The 16,232-nt window shown below is 41.7% G+C and overlaps 1 protein-coding gene across 2 annotated transcripts in view; it reads right to left on the reverse strand.

Annotated features, from left to right (window-relative positions):
- CHCHD6 (coiled-coil-helix-coiled-coil-helix domain containing 6) overlaps positions 1 to 16,232 on the reverse strand; it is a 235,375-nt gene that overhangs the window by 139,771 nt on the left and 79,372 nt on the right. Inside the window, exon 5 of one of the 2 annotated variants that reach the window (XM_048491337.1) lies at positions 3,671 to 3,691. The exons of the other annotated variant lie outside the window; for it this stretch is intronic. Coding sequence (XP_048347294.1) covers positions 3,671 to 3,691 — 21 coding nt within the window. The remainder of the gene's footprint in view (positions 1 to 3,670; positions 3,692 to 16,232) is intronic. 2 annotated transcript variants of the gene reach the window in all.

Genomic DNA, 16,232 nt, shown 5'->3' on the forward strand with positions numbered 1-16,232 from the left:
AGAGTAAAGCAAGACTTGGGAAAGATTTGTAATTGAATACAAGCTTAATTTCAAGTACAGATCACCATGATCTGGGAGTGTTCTCTCCAGACTGTTCCAGACAAGAAAGTTTCTTTCCAGGATGGACTTGGGGAGAAATCAGTTTGGCTGTGCCCTGCACAGATTGCAATGGAGCACATAAATGTCTGTACTGTCCCAGTGAAAAACCAAATACTGAATCTCTGTGCCAAGATCTAGTGTAAATATATTGCTCCTGTCTTATTTGCCTCATCCATTCTTGATCTCTAGGTTATTTTTCTTCCTTTCCCATCTCCTCTCTGTTAATAAACATTTTATTCTGTTAAGTTTAAACTCTGCCTCAGTACTTAATTTGTGTGCCTTATTGAGAGGTTTGATTAGAAAGGGTTTAAGTCACCAGGCATCTTGCACCTTCTGGGTCAGTTACAGGGCTGGAGCAAAGTGCTTTTACTATACCAAACACTACAATTTCTGAAGCACCTCAGTCCCTGAGGGGGAAAGGTGGGGAAAATCTGACAAGTTAGGTCAGTGTGTGGTTTTCCTGCCTAAAGAAGTTGAGAAGGTCCCTCGCAGTCCCACCAAAAAAGGGAGTAAGTTAGAGTTGAAGGAAATAAATGAAAAACAGAATGAAGAATGGGTGCCCATATCATTTGTGATGCAAAGCTGGACAGAAGCATGGTGTACCCTCACGAGACATAAAACGTGCTGGCTCCTGTTTGAAGGTTCATTTGAACTTTCCAAGATTTTAGAACGGAGTAAAAAAAATCCCAGCAATCAGAAATTGCTCCAATCATCAAGTCTTCTGTCAACTTCTCCCTGATCCTGTACAGATGCTAGACTGCAGATTCCTGCAAACCTGGGCTTGCAAATCAAAAACATGCAAACTTCCCTTCTTCTCTTTCCCTGTAAACCAGGAGCTTCTGTTAGATGACAGCCAGGATTAACACAGAACACATTCCCTTGGTTTATAAACCCAAATCAAACAATGAGTTCAATCACATCCAAAGCACAACTGTGGTTAATGACATCTAGGTCAGTGGTTCTCAACCTTCCTAATGCCGCGACCCTTTAATACAATTCCTCATGTTGTGGTGACCCCCAACCATAAAATTGGTATATATAAAATATAAAAAGACCATTTTCCGATGGTCTTAGGCAACCCCTATGAAAGGCTCATTTGACCCCCAAAGGGGTCGCGACCCCCAGGTTGAGAACCATTGATCTAGGTGATGTGTCTGGGCCTCACAGTTCACAAAAAAATATCACAAGTTGATAATGCGAAGCAGCAGGATTGAAGGCACACACTGACAACATGACTTACCTATGAGACGGCTTTAAAGCTCTCTTCATGGGTGGTATAAATTATACTCAGAAATTTTACAAGTTTTCCCTGACAAAACTGAGGAATAGACTGGGAATTAGGAGCAAAAAATAAAGTGCTGCATGACAGAGCCTTAAAAGGAAGATAGGTATGTCCACTTGTCCAGACCACAATCCAAATTTAGAAAACCATGATAATTTCCTCTTACAAATTCATGCTGGCCGTCTGACTGTGGTCACAGACAACACAAATCATACAAAAGGGACTGAAAATACTGTATGGTTAGTCATCAGTTCCCACCATCTTTTTTCTCTGCATGCTCAGGCTACGCGGTTCAAATTCTCTTGCCTTAATTCAGTTTGTGCCTTCATACGAGTCTTCTTCAGTATATTTCATGTTGCTGCTCTGCATTAATTGAACTTCCTATTGTGTTTGTGAATGAGTTTCTCAGAGTACCGCAAAAATGTCTTTTATACACCAGAATTCAGTTACCAGCTCAGTATTAAATTCACTCTACAAAAGCAACACTGGGAGAGATGCAGAATTAAAGCCCTCCTCGATACATAGGACATTCTCATGGGTGCACATGACGTTTGAAAATACATTCTAGTACACTGCAGTTGAAGATAAACTACTGTCAATGGTTCATGGCATATTATGCTCCTCTAACTCCCCAAATATCCTGACCCACACATGCACAAATTTTATGTTCAAAATACGATACGAAAAATCGTGAGGCTTTAAGATCATGGTTTTCTGACTACTGGGATTCTTCAGTAACATTTAGGTGTGATTTAAGGTGGCTTTTTACCCTGGAGACGGAAGATACCAACAGTGAGGAGCCACCTCAGGAGTAGTACCCAGAAAAGGAAAGAAGGAAGATGTTTAGGGAACTGAAGCTTCAACTACTGGTAGCTTTGGAGGGACTGGATTAAACATGAGGGGGAATTAGTAGCCACAGTAGCTGGAACACTAAAGTTGGGCGACCTCTCCATTACTTAATTATTGCAGCTTTATGCCAGGCGACCTACAGTGCCATTCTAAGCAGACAGACGAAGAGACACTAACCAGCCCCCAAACACCAAATGAGCTTCACAGTTGAGTGACTGAAGAGACTGAAGTCTTTGGGCTGATGCTCACTTTTTTATTTGTGCTTGATGTGCCCCTTTAGATTAGCTCTCATGGGAGGGGCCTGATTGTTTCAAGGGACAGGAAGATGCCAAATTTCACACAATCACAAACACTATCATCTTTCAGGCATGATATGTCTATTTTGTACTGGAGCATACATGCACCAGTACATGTATAACAAAGAACATCCTTCTTACTCTGGGAAATTAACATGCCAATCTCAGTTCCTCCCTGTATCAGAGATCACCAAGAGCTGTATTTGCAGAACAACAACATGAAACTTGCATTAACCAATATTCAGGTTTTTTTTAAAAAAAGAAGAGAGTAAATATAAGGTGCCCATAGTGCTGTGTCAGAATTCCAAATGTGCTCGCAGCCTCAAAAAGGTTGGGACCCCTAGTATAGTGAATTGGGGAGAGCTTATCAGGGCACCCAAAAGCATAAATGAGGCACTGTGTTATAAAGAACTCCTCCACAATAAGGGGATCCAAATTCTGCCCCAAATTGATTTCATTCTTGTATGGGGAATGGAGAATACAGGATTGAGACTGCCATTGAGGATTATACTCCAGGGGTTGGCATGCTCTCCTTCAGGAGCAGTTGGCAGGAATCTTGCTTTCTATCTCATATTTCTCAGCCTGCCAAGCAACTCCAAAGATCTCTATCTCCTCTTTTATTTCCCATCAGTACCATGCCTTTACTACTACAATCCTCTTTTTTCACATAAAAGAAAAAGATTTTATTACAGAGTAAGGAGGCACTGATAGGTTCGGAAGACAACTTTCATCCATATGGGTTACCCGAGGGGTTTGCAAAAGGGGGGCTTGTGACATCTTAAAGATTAAGCCTCAATAAATCTGCCCTCTTTCCCTACCCCACCTCCCTAAAGGTGCCACAAGTATCTGCTTTTGTTTTGCTGTAACAGACGACTCCTCTGGAATCTGAGAGGTTTGGTTGGCTGTATATATGCATCCCATTCTATAAAAGCAACTTCAAGCTTCACAAACAGGGGGAAAATCTTTATGGATGAAATAATATGCCTTTTTCTAGCTGAACACCTTTTAAAATTTAATGACAAAAAATAAAACCCTGCATCTGTGATCGGCAATAACAACCATATTTGTGTAGTAACAGGATATTCTGAAAAAGCAAAATCTAGTTAAAAGGGGTGGAGGAAAGGAGGAGGCAAAGAGAGCTTACCCAGGCTTCCAAATCCACAGGCTTGGTAACAGACAGGGAGAAAGAGAAAAGAGAAAAGAAAGAGAAGGGGGAAAAGTCAGTGATTTATGAAGACCGCCTGCTGCTACACAATATAGCTCTTCATATGAAACGCACAAAGGGGGAGGGAGTTAAAAAAATGACAAGTATTTTTAACAATGAAGCTAAGTCCCCTGTTGGTTACTGTCCTGTAAAAGAAAAGACCATAAAAATGGACCATGGCGGGGGTAGGGGGAGAGAATTGACAATGGGATGTTGTATAGCATCCCTGGTGGAATATATTCTAAGCAAAAGCAAGTGCATTACTACCAAATTCATGTAGCAACACAAGGCAATGCACAATGCAGTGACATGAATACAATCTAAGCACCAGATATGAAAGACTGGAGTCGTGCCACTTACATTGAAAGGAGATGCTTCCAGTCTTCATGAGAAGATCCTTTTGCCCTCCTCAGAAATGGTGTTAGATAATCAAGGTGATTAACACACATCAAAGGCTAGAAAATACTCAAGGTGCACCCAGTCCAACTATTGCAATTCCAGGATATCACCAAATCAAACATCTCTTCAGACAGAACCTACTGATTTAAGAGAAAACAGGAAGGACTTCTTGGGACTATTTCCTTAATTAGTCTAATCAATTAAAGGGAAAAATCCTGATAATCTATCTACACAATCTTTGCTGAAACTTCAACCTATCAATTCTTGTCCTTAGTCACTTCAGCAGCTACTTCCCTTCTTTTCTACAGTTTTTATCATATAGGAAAACTCCTAGCCCATTTTTTTCTCCTTAGGGACCAGTTTCTACTAACAAGCCCTTCTATACAGCACAGTACACAACCACACAAAAAAGATTACAAGGAGCCATGTCTGTGTGTGCATGTATGCCATCAAGTCACTTCTGGTGATCCTGTAGCGTTTTCAAGGCAAGAGATGTTTGGAGGTGGTTCGCCATTGTCTGCCCCTACATCATGACCCTGGTAGTCCTTGCAGGTCTCCCTTATAAATTCTAACCATAGCCAACCTTGGTTGGCTTCTGAGATCTGGTGAGATCAGGCTAGCCTGGGGCTTTCCACCAAAGGGATGGAAACCTTTCCCCAGGAGCTGCACTTCTTTTTCAGTGACCTCTAACCTTAGAAATGCATCCAGCTCACACTAACCATCCTCTATGTGGTCAGCTGCTTACGCAGCAGAAAGAGGAATCTGAACAGTGCGAACTGCCCCCAAGAAAAAAACATACTCATGTTTTCACCTGTTTCACTTATATAACTGGTCTTTGAATTAATAGGATGATCCTATTTCCAGCTAGACATTTGTTATACAGCCCAACTGGTGCCGAGCTGTCTTTCTTTGTCCTCTTTCTCCCACTTTTCATAGCGAGCTAGTTATTTAAGGACTTCACAGCATAGCCACACAGACTGCAGCGAGCTAGTCTACTGACAAAATAAATTGCAACACAAACACACACACACACACACTTTTTGTATTATTTTTGACTTTAGCAATAACCCAGCAGCAGCAGAATAAATACAAGACAATAAACATCTCTCATGCCCATAAACATCCTGGCTACTGACTGAGGTGTTTATGGGGAAGCCAGAGAACTCACTGTCGTCAAGAGCCCCTGAGCCTCCCATACTTCTTGGGGTTATACTAGCTTGGCAGCCTATTCTTTAAGTGGTAACTTCTTCTGAACACCAACTTTTATTATCACGATTATTTATCTGAGAAGGACTGGTGAGATGGGATGAATGTTCTTGCTAGCCATAGCTCAAAGCAGGAGCCAGCAGAAAAGCACAAAAGACTCTGTTTATAGGATCTGATGTCATTTTAACAGCACTGAGAAGTTACCCAAGGTGGCTGAAGGATTACCCGAAACTGGCTGCACATTGCCTGACTGACCTCCTGCCCCCCTCATAAATGTCTGCGGCTCAGGCAGGAGTGCCAATTTCCTCTGTCCCCATAGAGAACAAGGATGAATGAGGGGTTCCCTGGAAACCAATAACTTGATCATGGCAGCAGTCTGGCTCAAACATTGGGTTTTTTTTTCCTATCTGTATTTAGAGTCTAGAGCAGTCAGTGGTTAATATTGACCAATTGGACTATCCAAGAGGTCAATAAATACCTACGGGTCAAACAGGGGTCAATTATGCACTTTGGGGGTCAAAAGTTGACTTTTGTATAAGAAATAAAAATACATAAAATGATACAATAAATGCGAATTACAACTTATTGATGCATGAGGCCCCGATCGGATGTTACATGTTGTTGTTATACAAATAAAGACATTTATTACTGATAATCTTTATTTTGTTATTTATTTTGCATGCCTGGGGTCGATGAGGGATCAAGGATTCCATGAAGGGGCTGATGGTCTAAAAAGGTGTTTTTGGTGGGAGGTTCTGGTCTAGAGGTACATTTTGCTGTGTTTATTGGGACATCTTCACAGTCACTTGTCAATAGGTAGGCAATGAAATCAACACTTATTCAATTAAGGTAATCAGGAGAGGGCTTGGGGTTCTCTCTGTTAAATGACAGTAAACTGTTGTCCATATTCACCTGCAACCATAGACAGATTACACCTTGTGAAATCTAGGTTACCCATTCACATATGTTACTTTATGTGAATAATTATTTTTCATATCACAGTCTATGCTGTATTATTTTGGCCCCTTTGGGGTGAGGGGTTACTTCAGAAAAAAGAAAATAAAAGAGGAGTGCTTAAAGAGCAAGAATTTAATGCCATCCACCAGCTTGAAACAGTTCATGATGTTTCTCTGGTTACAGCTGTTACATAGATGCTACAGCCTCATCTTGTAAAGCTATAGATTCAACACTGTCTACAGAGAATAAAATCAAAGGGCAATAAAATCAGAGGAACCTTATTAAAGAGATTAGGTGTAAAAGAACAATCTAAGTGCTGAAGACAGCCAAAGGATACTGATGAAGGGATTGCATAAGAAAATGGACGGTATGGACAGTACAGAAAAGTTTTATTACCATTTATCCTCTGGCAGACAGACAAAGTCCATGCTGCATTAACTAACATTGACTGATAACACATCCAGAGTATGAAGTGTTGGTTTCCAAGCTTAAGTTGCTTGGCTAAGAAACAAACAGCATTTTCTGCTTTATTCCCTGCCCAAACAGGCAGGGTTTTCCACCCTGCCAATACTTGTGCCATATAATAAGCTCTGGCCAAACACTGCTGCATCCCTCTGTTAAAGCAAATAGTACAAAACAAACTTTACAAGGAGCTCCCAAGGGAAGCATTACGGGGAAATTGGCTGGTGGAGGCTTACCCCTTTATAGTGAAGGAGGAGAAAAAACATTCACAACAACTTCACTTGGGTTGCAAAAGGTCACTGGAGAATCACACACCAATGCCAAATTGTTTTCAAAATACCTCTTGATTGTACACAATCCTTTGAAAAGGGATAAAATGATGAAATAAATGTCTTGCGCTTCTGTCTTGACCAGAAGTAAATTCTTGACAGGGGTAGAACGCTTCCAGAACAAAATAAGTGGTCACAAGGGCATCCTAGTCCTGAGCTCAAGAGCCATTTCGAATAAATACAGATCCTGGAAACATTTACCCCTATGATATCCATATTGGCATCTATTTACCTACAAAATCTAATGTATGAACTGACCTCTGTCACAAGGCAGAACAGAAGTTTAATAAAATTCTCTTTTCCAAGCGACATTTCTGCATCAGGATGGCATTTTTATTCTCAAATATCAATCTCGACTAAATTTTTCAATAATCCTGATATATTATAATTAGTATAGAATGGGCAAGCCAACCATGTAAGAGCTGGAACAGCCAGTGGTGTCAGCACCAATTATCTATATAGAAGGAAGAACATATTTTCCTACAAATGTCAATATTTCATTTTTAATTGTTTGCCTTACGGGAGCAACAGCAGGCTCAACTGATGCTTTTAGGAACAAGCCTCAAATTGAAGCAACTAGTCTGGAACCTGAGAACAAGGGAAACGACCTAACCTACACTTCATTCTATTTAAAACTTTCATATGCTGTCTTCCCATTTTAAGAGATTCACAAAGTTTACATAAAACCACAGATAAAGCAATATAAAATGACAGACCAGCAACTACAACAAGAATTAATAAATAATAAAACAGCGGACACAATTGAAAGCAATAGAGACCAAATCCAGCTAACCCTATTTCCTCATAATCTCGACAAAAAAGAATAGTCCTGAAATTTGAAAGAAAAGTTTTTTTTACACATAGCTTTCCTCTCCTGTAAGCAGTCTCAAAGTGGCTTACAATGGCCTTCCTTTCACCTCCCACAACAGGCACCTTGTGAGGTAGGTGGGGCCTGTGGCATGGGGGGGGGCAAATGTGCCCAGGACCAGGCCCCCCCTGTGGTGCCCCCCCACGGTGCCTCGCCCCCCCTTACCTTAGTTCAGCCAGCTGAAAAAGCAAACTGGCTGGGCCTGCCAGGCTGCTCTAGGCTTCCGCTGGCCTGGGGGGGCAGAACAAGGGGAGAAGGGGGAGGGGTATGGGGAACGATTTTCTGCCCCCACATGACACCAATGGTGCACGCCTGGAGCAGGGTGCCCCCTGCCCCATGGTAGCTACACAACTGGGTATGGTAAGAGAGTTTGGAGAGAACTGTGACTAGCCCAAGATCACCCAGCAGGATTGGTGTGTAGGAGTGGGAGGCAAAATCCAGTTCACCAGATAAGAATCCACTGCTCATGTGGAGCAGTGGGGAATCAAACCTGGTTCTCCAGTCCACCACTAGTAACCATGACACTATGCAAGTTTCCTCAATGGAAGGAGCTCCATAGGTCAGGATTCCACAGAGAATGTCCACAAATGGACAGGATCTCCAGCAGCAGAGTGGAGCTTCCTCACCTACAGCCCCAAACACCCTCCTGAATGTTGCTCTGGGGGGCAAGGGATCCCATGAAAAGTATGGGGAGTTGCTGAGGTCATCAGTGAGAGGAGAAATTGATGAAAAATATCCCCTTCCCTATTAACAGAAACCTTGCGTAGAATGAAGTGGCTACACATAGTTTGAATACTATCACTGACAAGTCCTTGTCAGTTGTAATGATCCACTGAATCTTTGATGGCGGAAGCATGTCCTTTTATGCCATGACAGCTAAGTTTTCTCAGGATTCTTTGGTGAGGTAACTTGTCAAAAGCCACGAGCCACCATCATCTACAGGCTAGTTCACTTTCTCAAAAAACTCCGATAATTTTGTGTCATATCCAAACTTGGCCACTACACTGCTTACTTCTACTTCCAGATAATCTCTAGCAATCCTCACATCCTTCAGCCTCGTAACACTACACATGGCCCTCCTTTGCCATCCTACCCTCACTCCCAAGTTCTATTATGCTTCTATCAATATTATCCTGTTTATACAACCATCCCTTTAGTCTGATGTCCCAAACTCAAGGTTTGGCTTGTCACAGAAAGTTCCCCAGTGCCTAAGAAATCCAAATCCTTCCTGCTGTCACCACATTCTCATCCACACATTGAGGTCCCTGATCTGTGCATGTGGAACTGGTAGCACTTCTGAGAATCATATCTATCTTCCTAGCTGCATATCACCGACACCTGGTTCTCCTTCCGCCTTTGTAATAACTGACCTTCAATTTCACAGGAGGCAGGTCTGATGGCAGGAAAGAGAGTAAAGAAGAGGAGATGGTGGCCGAACATGATTTGCAAGAGGCAGAAGGGAAGGCTCAGATGTCCTGTGTGGCTTTTGCCCTTCTCAGTAAGTGGCAGAACAGATTATGCAAAATAAACAAATATGTACCTTTGGCTGCTTTGAGTACACTACACAGGATTCAGCTTGCCCAGAATATATCCCTGTCTTGCAAATATATTCCAGTAAAGATTTATCAGTCCACTTTTTTCGTGTGTGCGTCAGTCATTTTTGTCATAACAACCACTTAAAAGAAACAGCTTCTCTTCCAGGTCACCTCAAAACACCTCTTCCAGATCACCTCAGCTGCCAGGCAAGTGGTAATGGTGTTGTTTTTAAAAAGCATGGTATACACAGCCTGGTATTTAAGTGATCAGATACATCCTTTTTGATCTTCTGATAGCCATGCTTCCTCTGTAGGACACAAACAGCTCTTTACCAAACTGCCTATAGCCAGTGGCAGCTAGTTTCTAGATCGCAGGGATATCAAAGTTAACAACAAAAGGCATTATATAGTGTTTTGTGTTTAAAGTGCTTTGCATGCATAATTTCAGTAATCCTCAAAAGTCCAGTAAGGTAGGACAGTATTATGCTCCCTGTATTACCTAAGGGCCAATTACCCACCAGCGCTCTGGCACATGGTGGGACTGGAAGTGCGTCAGGGCAAGAAATCTTGTCCCAACAAACTTCTTTGCAGAGTGCCAAGAGAGGAGGTGCACTGGGGCAAAACAAATCTTGTCCCAAAGCACTTCCTCTTGCTCTGTGTGTGCGCAAGAGCACTTCTGGTGCAATGTTTTGCCGGAGCGGGGCAAGAGAGGGGAACAGCTGCCATGGGTAACTGGCCATGGTGATCAGAGACTGGGAAAGAATGAGTTGCTTAAAGCCACCTACTGAATTTGTGGCAGAGATAAAAGTTGAACTGAGGACCTGTGAGATCACAGGTCGTTCCTTTAGACACTGTGCTATTCTAAATCCTGATTGGAATACAATACGATCAATATACTGTATCTGCTGACAGTTTACTATAAAGGGGCTGAAAGTAACTCAGAGGGTAGAACAGCTGGATTAAGAGGATGGAAGAGACCAGCAAACTAGCTGGTGGAGTACAACTCTCAGAACAGTATTCTTATCAGCTTCACACTCTTCCAAACTCTCCTTTCAATTCCCTTTGGAACTACCAGAGGACTAAGTCATGAATTCCAGCAGTGAAAAATGACTGCACAGATCTTAACATTCTGTATGCTGTATATCTGGCAATGATTTTGTTTTGTTATGGCTGAGGAAATAAATTCTATCTGCATGAACTGATGCTAGTTGAATACCTCAGTGTGCTGACTACTAGTTTGCATTGTAACCTGCCCTGAGACTGTAGTAAAGTATGAGTAATAAGTGTAAATAAATAGAAAAAACATAAAAAATAGCTTTAGTGTCTGGCTATAAAATAACTGTTCTTAAATTTAAAAAAAAACACTAAAGAACTTTGATGCTAGTTCAGTAGCATTTCCCTTTGCCAGAGAAAATCCATAATGGTTGAATTCCTTCCTGTCACTTTTTTTCCAGAGGAAAATGCAAGCTCTCCATGGAACAAATCAATGAACTGGACTATAAAATGCATTCATTGTGGGGGTCAGATTCTCAGTGATGATTCTCATCCTCTCTGTCTTTTTCAAGAACTAGAAGCTGCAATATGAGTTGGAGCCATTGATTAATTGTTTTTCCTTTGCACATTCAGCAGCAGTGGTGGCCACCATAATAGTGAACCTGACTTAATGACAGCCCTGGCCCATACAATTCACAGGGATGGCTCTGTTTGAATTCAGAGGGCATGAACATTATAGCAAAAGTAACCAACTCCGTATGAGAAATTGAGAGATGGTTTCTGAGATGCTCCTAACACAGAGAAAAATCAATGGATTGTATCCAGCCAGGTTTTTCATTCAGGCCTCTTCCCCTTCTTATGACAGCCTTCACTCTACAAGGCTTTTGTAGAGAGGAGCAGCAGTGGCGTAGGAGGTTAAGAGCTTGTGTGTCTAATCTGGAGGAACCGGGTTTGATTCTCCGCTCTGCCACCTGAGCTGTGGAGGCTTATCTGAGGAATTCAGATTAGCCTGTACACTCCCACACACGCCAGCTGGGTGACCTTGGGCTAGTCACAGCTTCTCGGAGCTCTCTCAGCCCCACCTACCTCACAAGGTGAGGGGGGAAGGGCAAGGAGATTGTAAGCCCCTTTGAGTTTCCTGCAGGAGAGAAAGGGGGGATATAAATCCAAACTCTTCTTCTTCTTCTTTTGTCTATGTAGGTCTCATGATCCTCAGCATAGCCTCTTTTTTTGGCAGCCCTTCCTTTTTCATCAGTGGACAAGCCGGTTGGATCCAGTCACTGAAGAGCCTGAAATTACCAGGTAGTATTTAGATGAACCAAGGAAGTTTGAAGTACTGCCAAGTAGTTCCTAATGGTTTCTCCAAGAAAGAGAGTTCAGTCTTCATTGCCTTAATGAGAACAGATTAGAAGAGTGAGTGTGTGTGCGTGTGTGTGTGCGCGCGCGTGTGTGTGTGTGTTTTGAAGAATCCACACAATCCAAGATGTTTTTAAGGTGATGTATATTAATGAACTTCTAGGCTATGCCTGGGCATTTCTTTCTTATGTTCCTGTCTCTTCTCCATTCTCCTGCTTCGTCAAACACTTCCACTTTTAATGGAAGAGAGAAGCTAGTGTCAATATTAAATGTAATGAGAGGTAGAGATGCAGCTAGCTGTCAAGTGGGAAAAGAAGGGATAGAAGGAGTCAGCAGTGAGAGATCAATTTCAGAGAAAGGCTCCAGTGAAAATTGCCCGTCCTAATGTATCCCTAACATACACATTTTTTATAAACATAGAAGATGGAAAGCTCCTGAGAAGACCTGTTCCCCTTTGTGATTCAAGGACAACAGTTCTGCTAATGCTTTAGAGGAAGAAGCAAATAGGTTTGCCTTACCTGAAGGAGATATTCTTGTTCTGAATGAAAAGTGAGACTGGAAAAGTGAGACTTACAAAATCCAAAATAAACCAGTTTCCTTCATCACTCTAACATTTAAGCCCCATAAATGTGAGTTATCTAGGAGAAATACTGAAGTCCTATGGAAGTCTTCGATAGAGAACTTCCACCCAAAGCTATCAGTTGACTAAAATACTTATGCTGAAGTTAGGCAACCTAAAAAAGATTCTCCATCACAGAACCCTAAACACATTTCCAATATATTCCACCCCAATTGGGGTCATTCCTATAGATCAAATGATTTAGATCAGATGACTGGCGGTATTTAATTTAACCCACTCTAATCTTTGACTCTGGGAGACGAAGCTCATTTTCTGACAGGTTAGTTTCTCGAAATCAAGAAAATACTGCAGGTAAATACCCACCAAGATCTATCACTCACTTCTTCCTGCAATAAGGGAGGGGATGGATGACCTAAGGCCCACTTCTTGACCTTTCCCAGGCACAGTGACAGAGAAAAAGATACCATCTGAAAGGGGTCCATGTTAGGCTTAAAGAAGGCTGCTAGTCAGCATTCATTAGGTAACCAAACTGATCTTTTGCCCCTTTGTGGGTAAAAAAATTAGTTAATGTTTGGATCCCCTCTGAAAGCTTTCTGGTAAAAGCAGCTCATCAAAATTTAACATTTCAAATATTTTTTAGCTTAAATAGTTTTCTGTACATTATTTCTCCTATTTCTTAAGACAGCATGATGTAATGGTTAGGAGTGGTGGAGTCGAATCTGGAGAATCAGGTTTGTTTCTTCACTTCTACATATGAAGCCCTGTGGGTGACCTTGGGCTAATCAAGTTCTCTCAGAACACTCTCAGCCCCACCTACTTCACAATATGTCTAAAGGTGAAAGGAAGGGAAGAAGTTTGCATGATGTAGGAGAGCCAGCATGGTGTTCCCCTCTACATCTGGCGTCTCGCTAACATCACTGGGACCACTGTTCCCACTCTCTTCTGGGGGAGGGTTTTCATGTGGGTTTTAATTGCGCAACGCTGCCAAATTTGTATTGATTGCTGCATTTTAAAGACTTTTTAGCATTATGACTTTGGGGCCTATATTATTTATGTATATCCTGTAATTTGTTTATGTGCTCCACTGGTTATATGTTATGTTGTACACCGCCCAGAGCCCTTCATGGGAGGGGTGGTATATAAAATTAACAATAAATAAATCAAATAAATAAAGTGCGGTGAACTCTAATCTGGAGGATCAGGTTTGATTTCCCACTCCTCCACATGAGTGGTGGACTCTTATCTGGTGAACTGGATTTGTTTTCCTGCTCCTACACACAAAGCCTGCTGGGTGACCTTGGGCTATAGTCACAGTTTCCTGAGAACCGACCTGACAAGGTTTCTGTTGTGGGCAGAGGAAGGGAAGGAGTTTGTAAGCTGCTTTGAGACTCCTTATGGTTGAGAAAAGCAGGGCATAAATCCAAACTCTTCTACTGGTTAAGAGAGGATCCTTCTCAGATTGTGTTGGTAAGGGGCTGAGAGTTGGTAGACTACCTCTAGGTCTTTCCCCCCTTTAATGCTGCAGATTTCAAGAATATCTAAGATCTTTTGCTGGAGAACAATGTGTGAACATATAAGGTAGATAAATGCATATTGGGAAGATCAATATTATATTTTACATTAAACTACTGAATAAGCAGAATTTTTCGTTTCTAATTATTTGGCACAGAAATGACATTTTTGCCTTAAGCTTAACCCATAATTAGTCCCAATGCATTAATTCAAATATATATATATCGCACCTTTCCACAAAGCTCAAGGCAGATAATGGACAGATTCACTAAAATCAGTTAAGAAAAGCAACACAATTAACAATTGTTAAAAATGTCAGCAGATAGCACCTGAGCCAGCCAAAACGTGTGATGAACAGGACCAAATACAGGCTAGAAATTTGTATGTTTATGGTCTTAGACTTTTCTGAAGCTTGGGATCGATTATAAACTCCCAGGCAGCAGTAAGGGATCCTCTGAGTTGCAAGTATGTGACAGTAAGGAGCATGATGTCATGGTTATGTGATAGAATCATGCGACAGGAAGAGCTATAAGAAAAAAACAAGCCCTCTTTACTTATTGTTGGTTGACCTCATTGTCCTCCGGCTTCTTTCAACATACAATCAAAGTGAGACAGGGAATATGACACCCTTGATCTATATGCACGTGGGCAGGAGCAGGTCCTTCCAAACAGAAACAAAAAATGGTGGCTATATAGGAGCTCACAAATAAGCAGGAAGGGGTGGACAGCCCTTCCTGCTTATTTGTGAGCTCCTATATAGCCACCATTTTTTGTTTCTGTTTGGAAGGACCTGCTCCTGCCCACGTGCATATAGATCAAGGGTGTCATATTCCCTGTCTCACTTTGATTGTATGTTGAGGGCTGAAACATTGCTAAATACAGGAGGGGTGATTTCAACCAGTTTGCTCCTCCTGCTAAGAACTGCATTCCCCATCCCCTTGGGGATTCCCTATCCCCAAAAACAGTTTGGAGATCATTTGAGGTTTTACTTAAATCCTTGCTTGTGATGCTTCCTCAGAAAACCAATTGGCTGAGAGGTTTTGGAGGGTATAATTTTTAAAATCAACTAACTTAAAGCCATAGATTCCCCCTGCTAGCAACCGACTGATCATATCCAACACATGCCTCTGCCTTCTTTTCAGGTCAAACAGTGTTTGCGGTGCACTAACACATCATGCTGGGCAACAAAAGCCAGGCTTTCTGTCACTACGTGTGTATGTGTGTTTAATCTAACAAAAGTTTTAAATGCAGTTCTGTATAGTTTTGGCAGTTAGTGCTACTCACAGGTCACTGCACAGCGACACATCACAGCAAGGAATGGGCACACATCAAATGAAAAAAGTAGTGTTACAGCCAACATCAGCACCATTCATCTCAGCCTTTAAGAAACTGGTTCAAGTGATCTCCTTTTAACAGACTTTTGATTTGGGTTCAATTTTTTAATGGCGCAGTACTAAGTTTAATCAGGCTTATTCTTTATATAATGCTGTTTATATGCCTAATGAAGGTTTTTGGATTGGATTGGATTGGATTGGATATAATGCTGTTCGTACAGCTGCTTTTTTTTTAGTTTGTGTTCTGTGTTTTATTATTAGTCAGGATGTACTTTAAATAGGTTATTTCAGCAACTAAGGAGGGGACTGTGGCTGAAAAATGGGAAATACGTATTTTAAACACATAAAAACATGGCATAGCTCTCAGACATATAGAACTGTTGCAGTTTTTCAATGGCAACTCACAGAGGTGTTGAAAGGGGGGAAAAGAGACTCTTGGATGGATCCAGCACAAAATTTCCATCTGTACTAAAGCTCTCATGGGAGCAGAAATGCAGCAAAGACTGTGATGGTTGCTTACGCAGAGTCAAACTCATATTCCCAGTTGCATTTCTGCTTGCACAAGAGCTTATGAAATCAATTTCTGGATACTATATTGTATAGGAACACAAGATCTTGCATGAGTGGAAGGCCACTATGTCTGCATATGTTTCCATTTGTATAATTCTGGATCCAAGTTATAATCTGAAGATGGAAGAGAACAAGAGCCAAACAATATTACCAGGAGAACTGCAAGGTAAACCACCTCCAATCAACTATGGACAGCTTGCTCTTTTCCTGGGTGACTGCCATGGTGGTGGTTGCACTCTATGTGGCGAGCTTGCTCTCCTCCCAACCGTGTACAGGATATAGAGAACAGAAGGGAATTAATGGAGAGGACAGACCCTTTACTTCCACCCCTAGCATGAGGCCTGCAAGTTAACCATCCTCCCAATTCCTGCAGTAACAGCTGTTTCAAGGTGAGAAAACCC

The sequence above is a fragment of the Sphaerodactylus townsendi genome, linkage group LG03, assembly GCF_021028975.2.
Source record: "Sphaerodactylus townsendi isolate TG3544 linkage group LG03, MPM_Stown_v2.3, whole genome shotgun sequence".
NCBI lineage: Eukaryota > Metazoa > Chordata > Lepidosauria > Squamata > Sphaerodactylidae > Sphaerodactylus > Sphaerodactylus townsendi.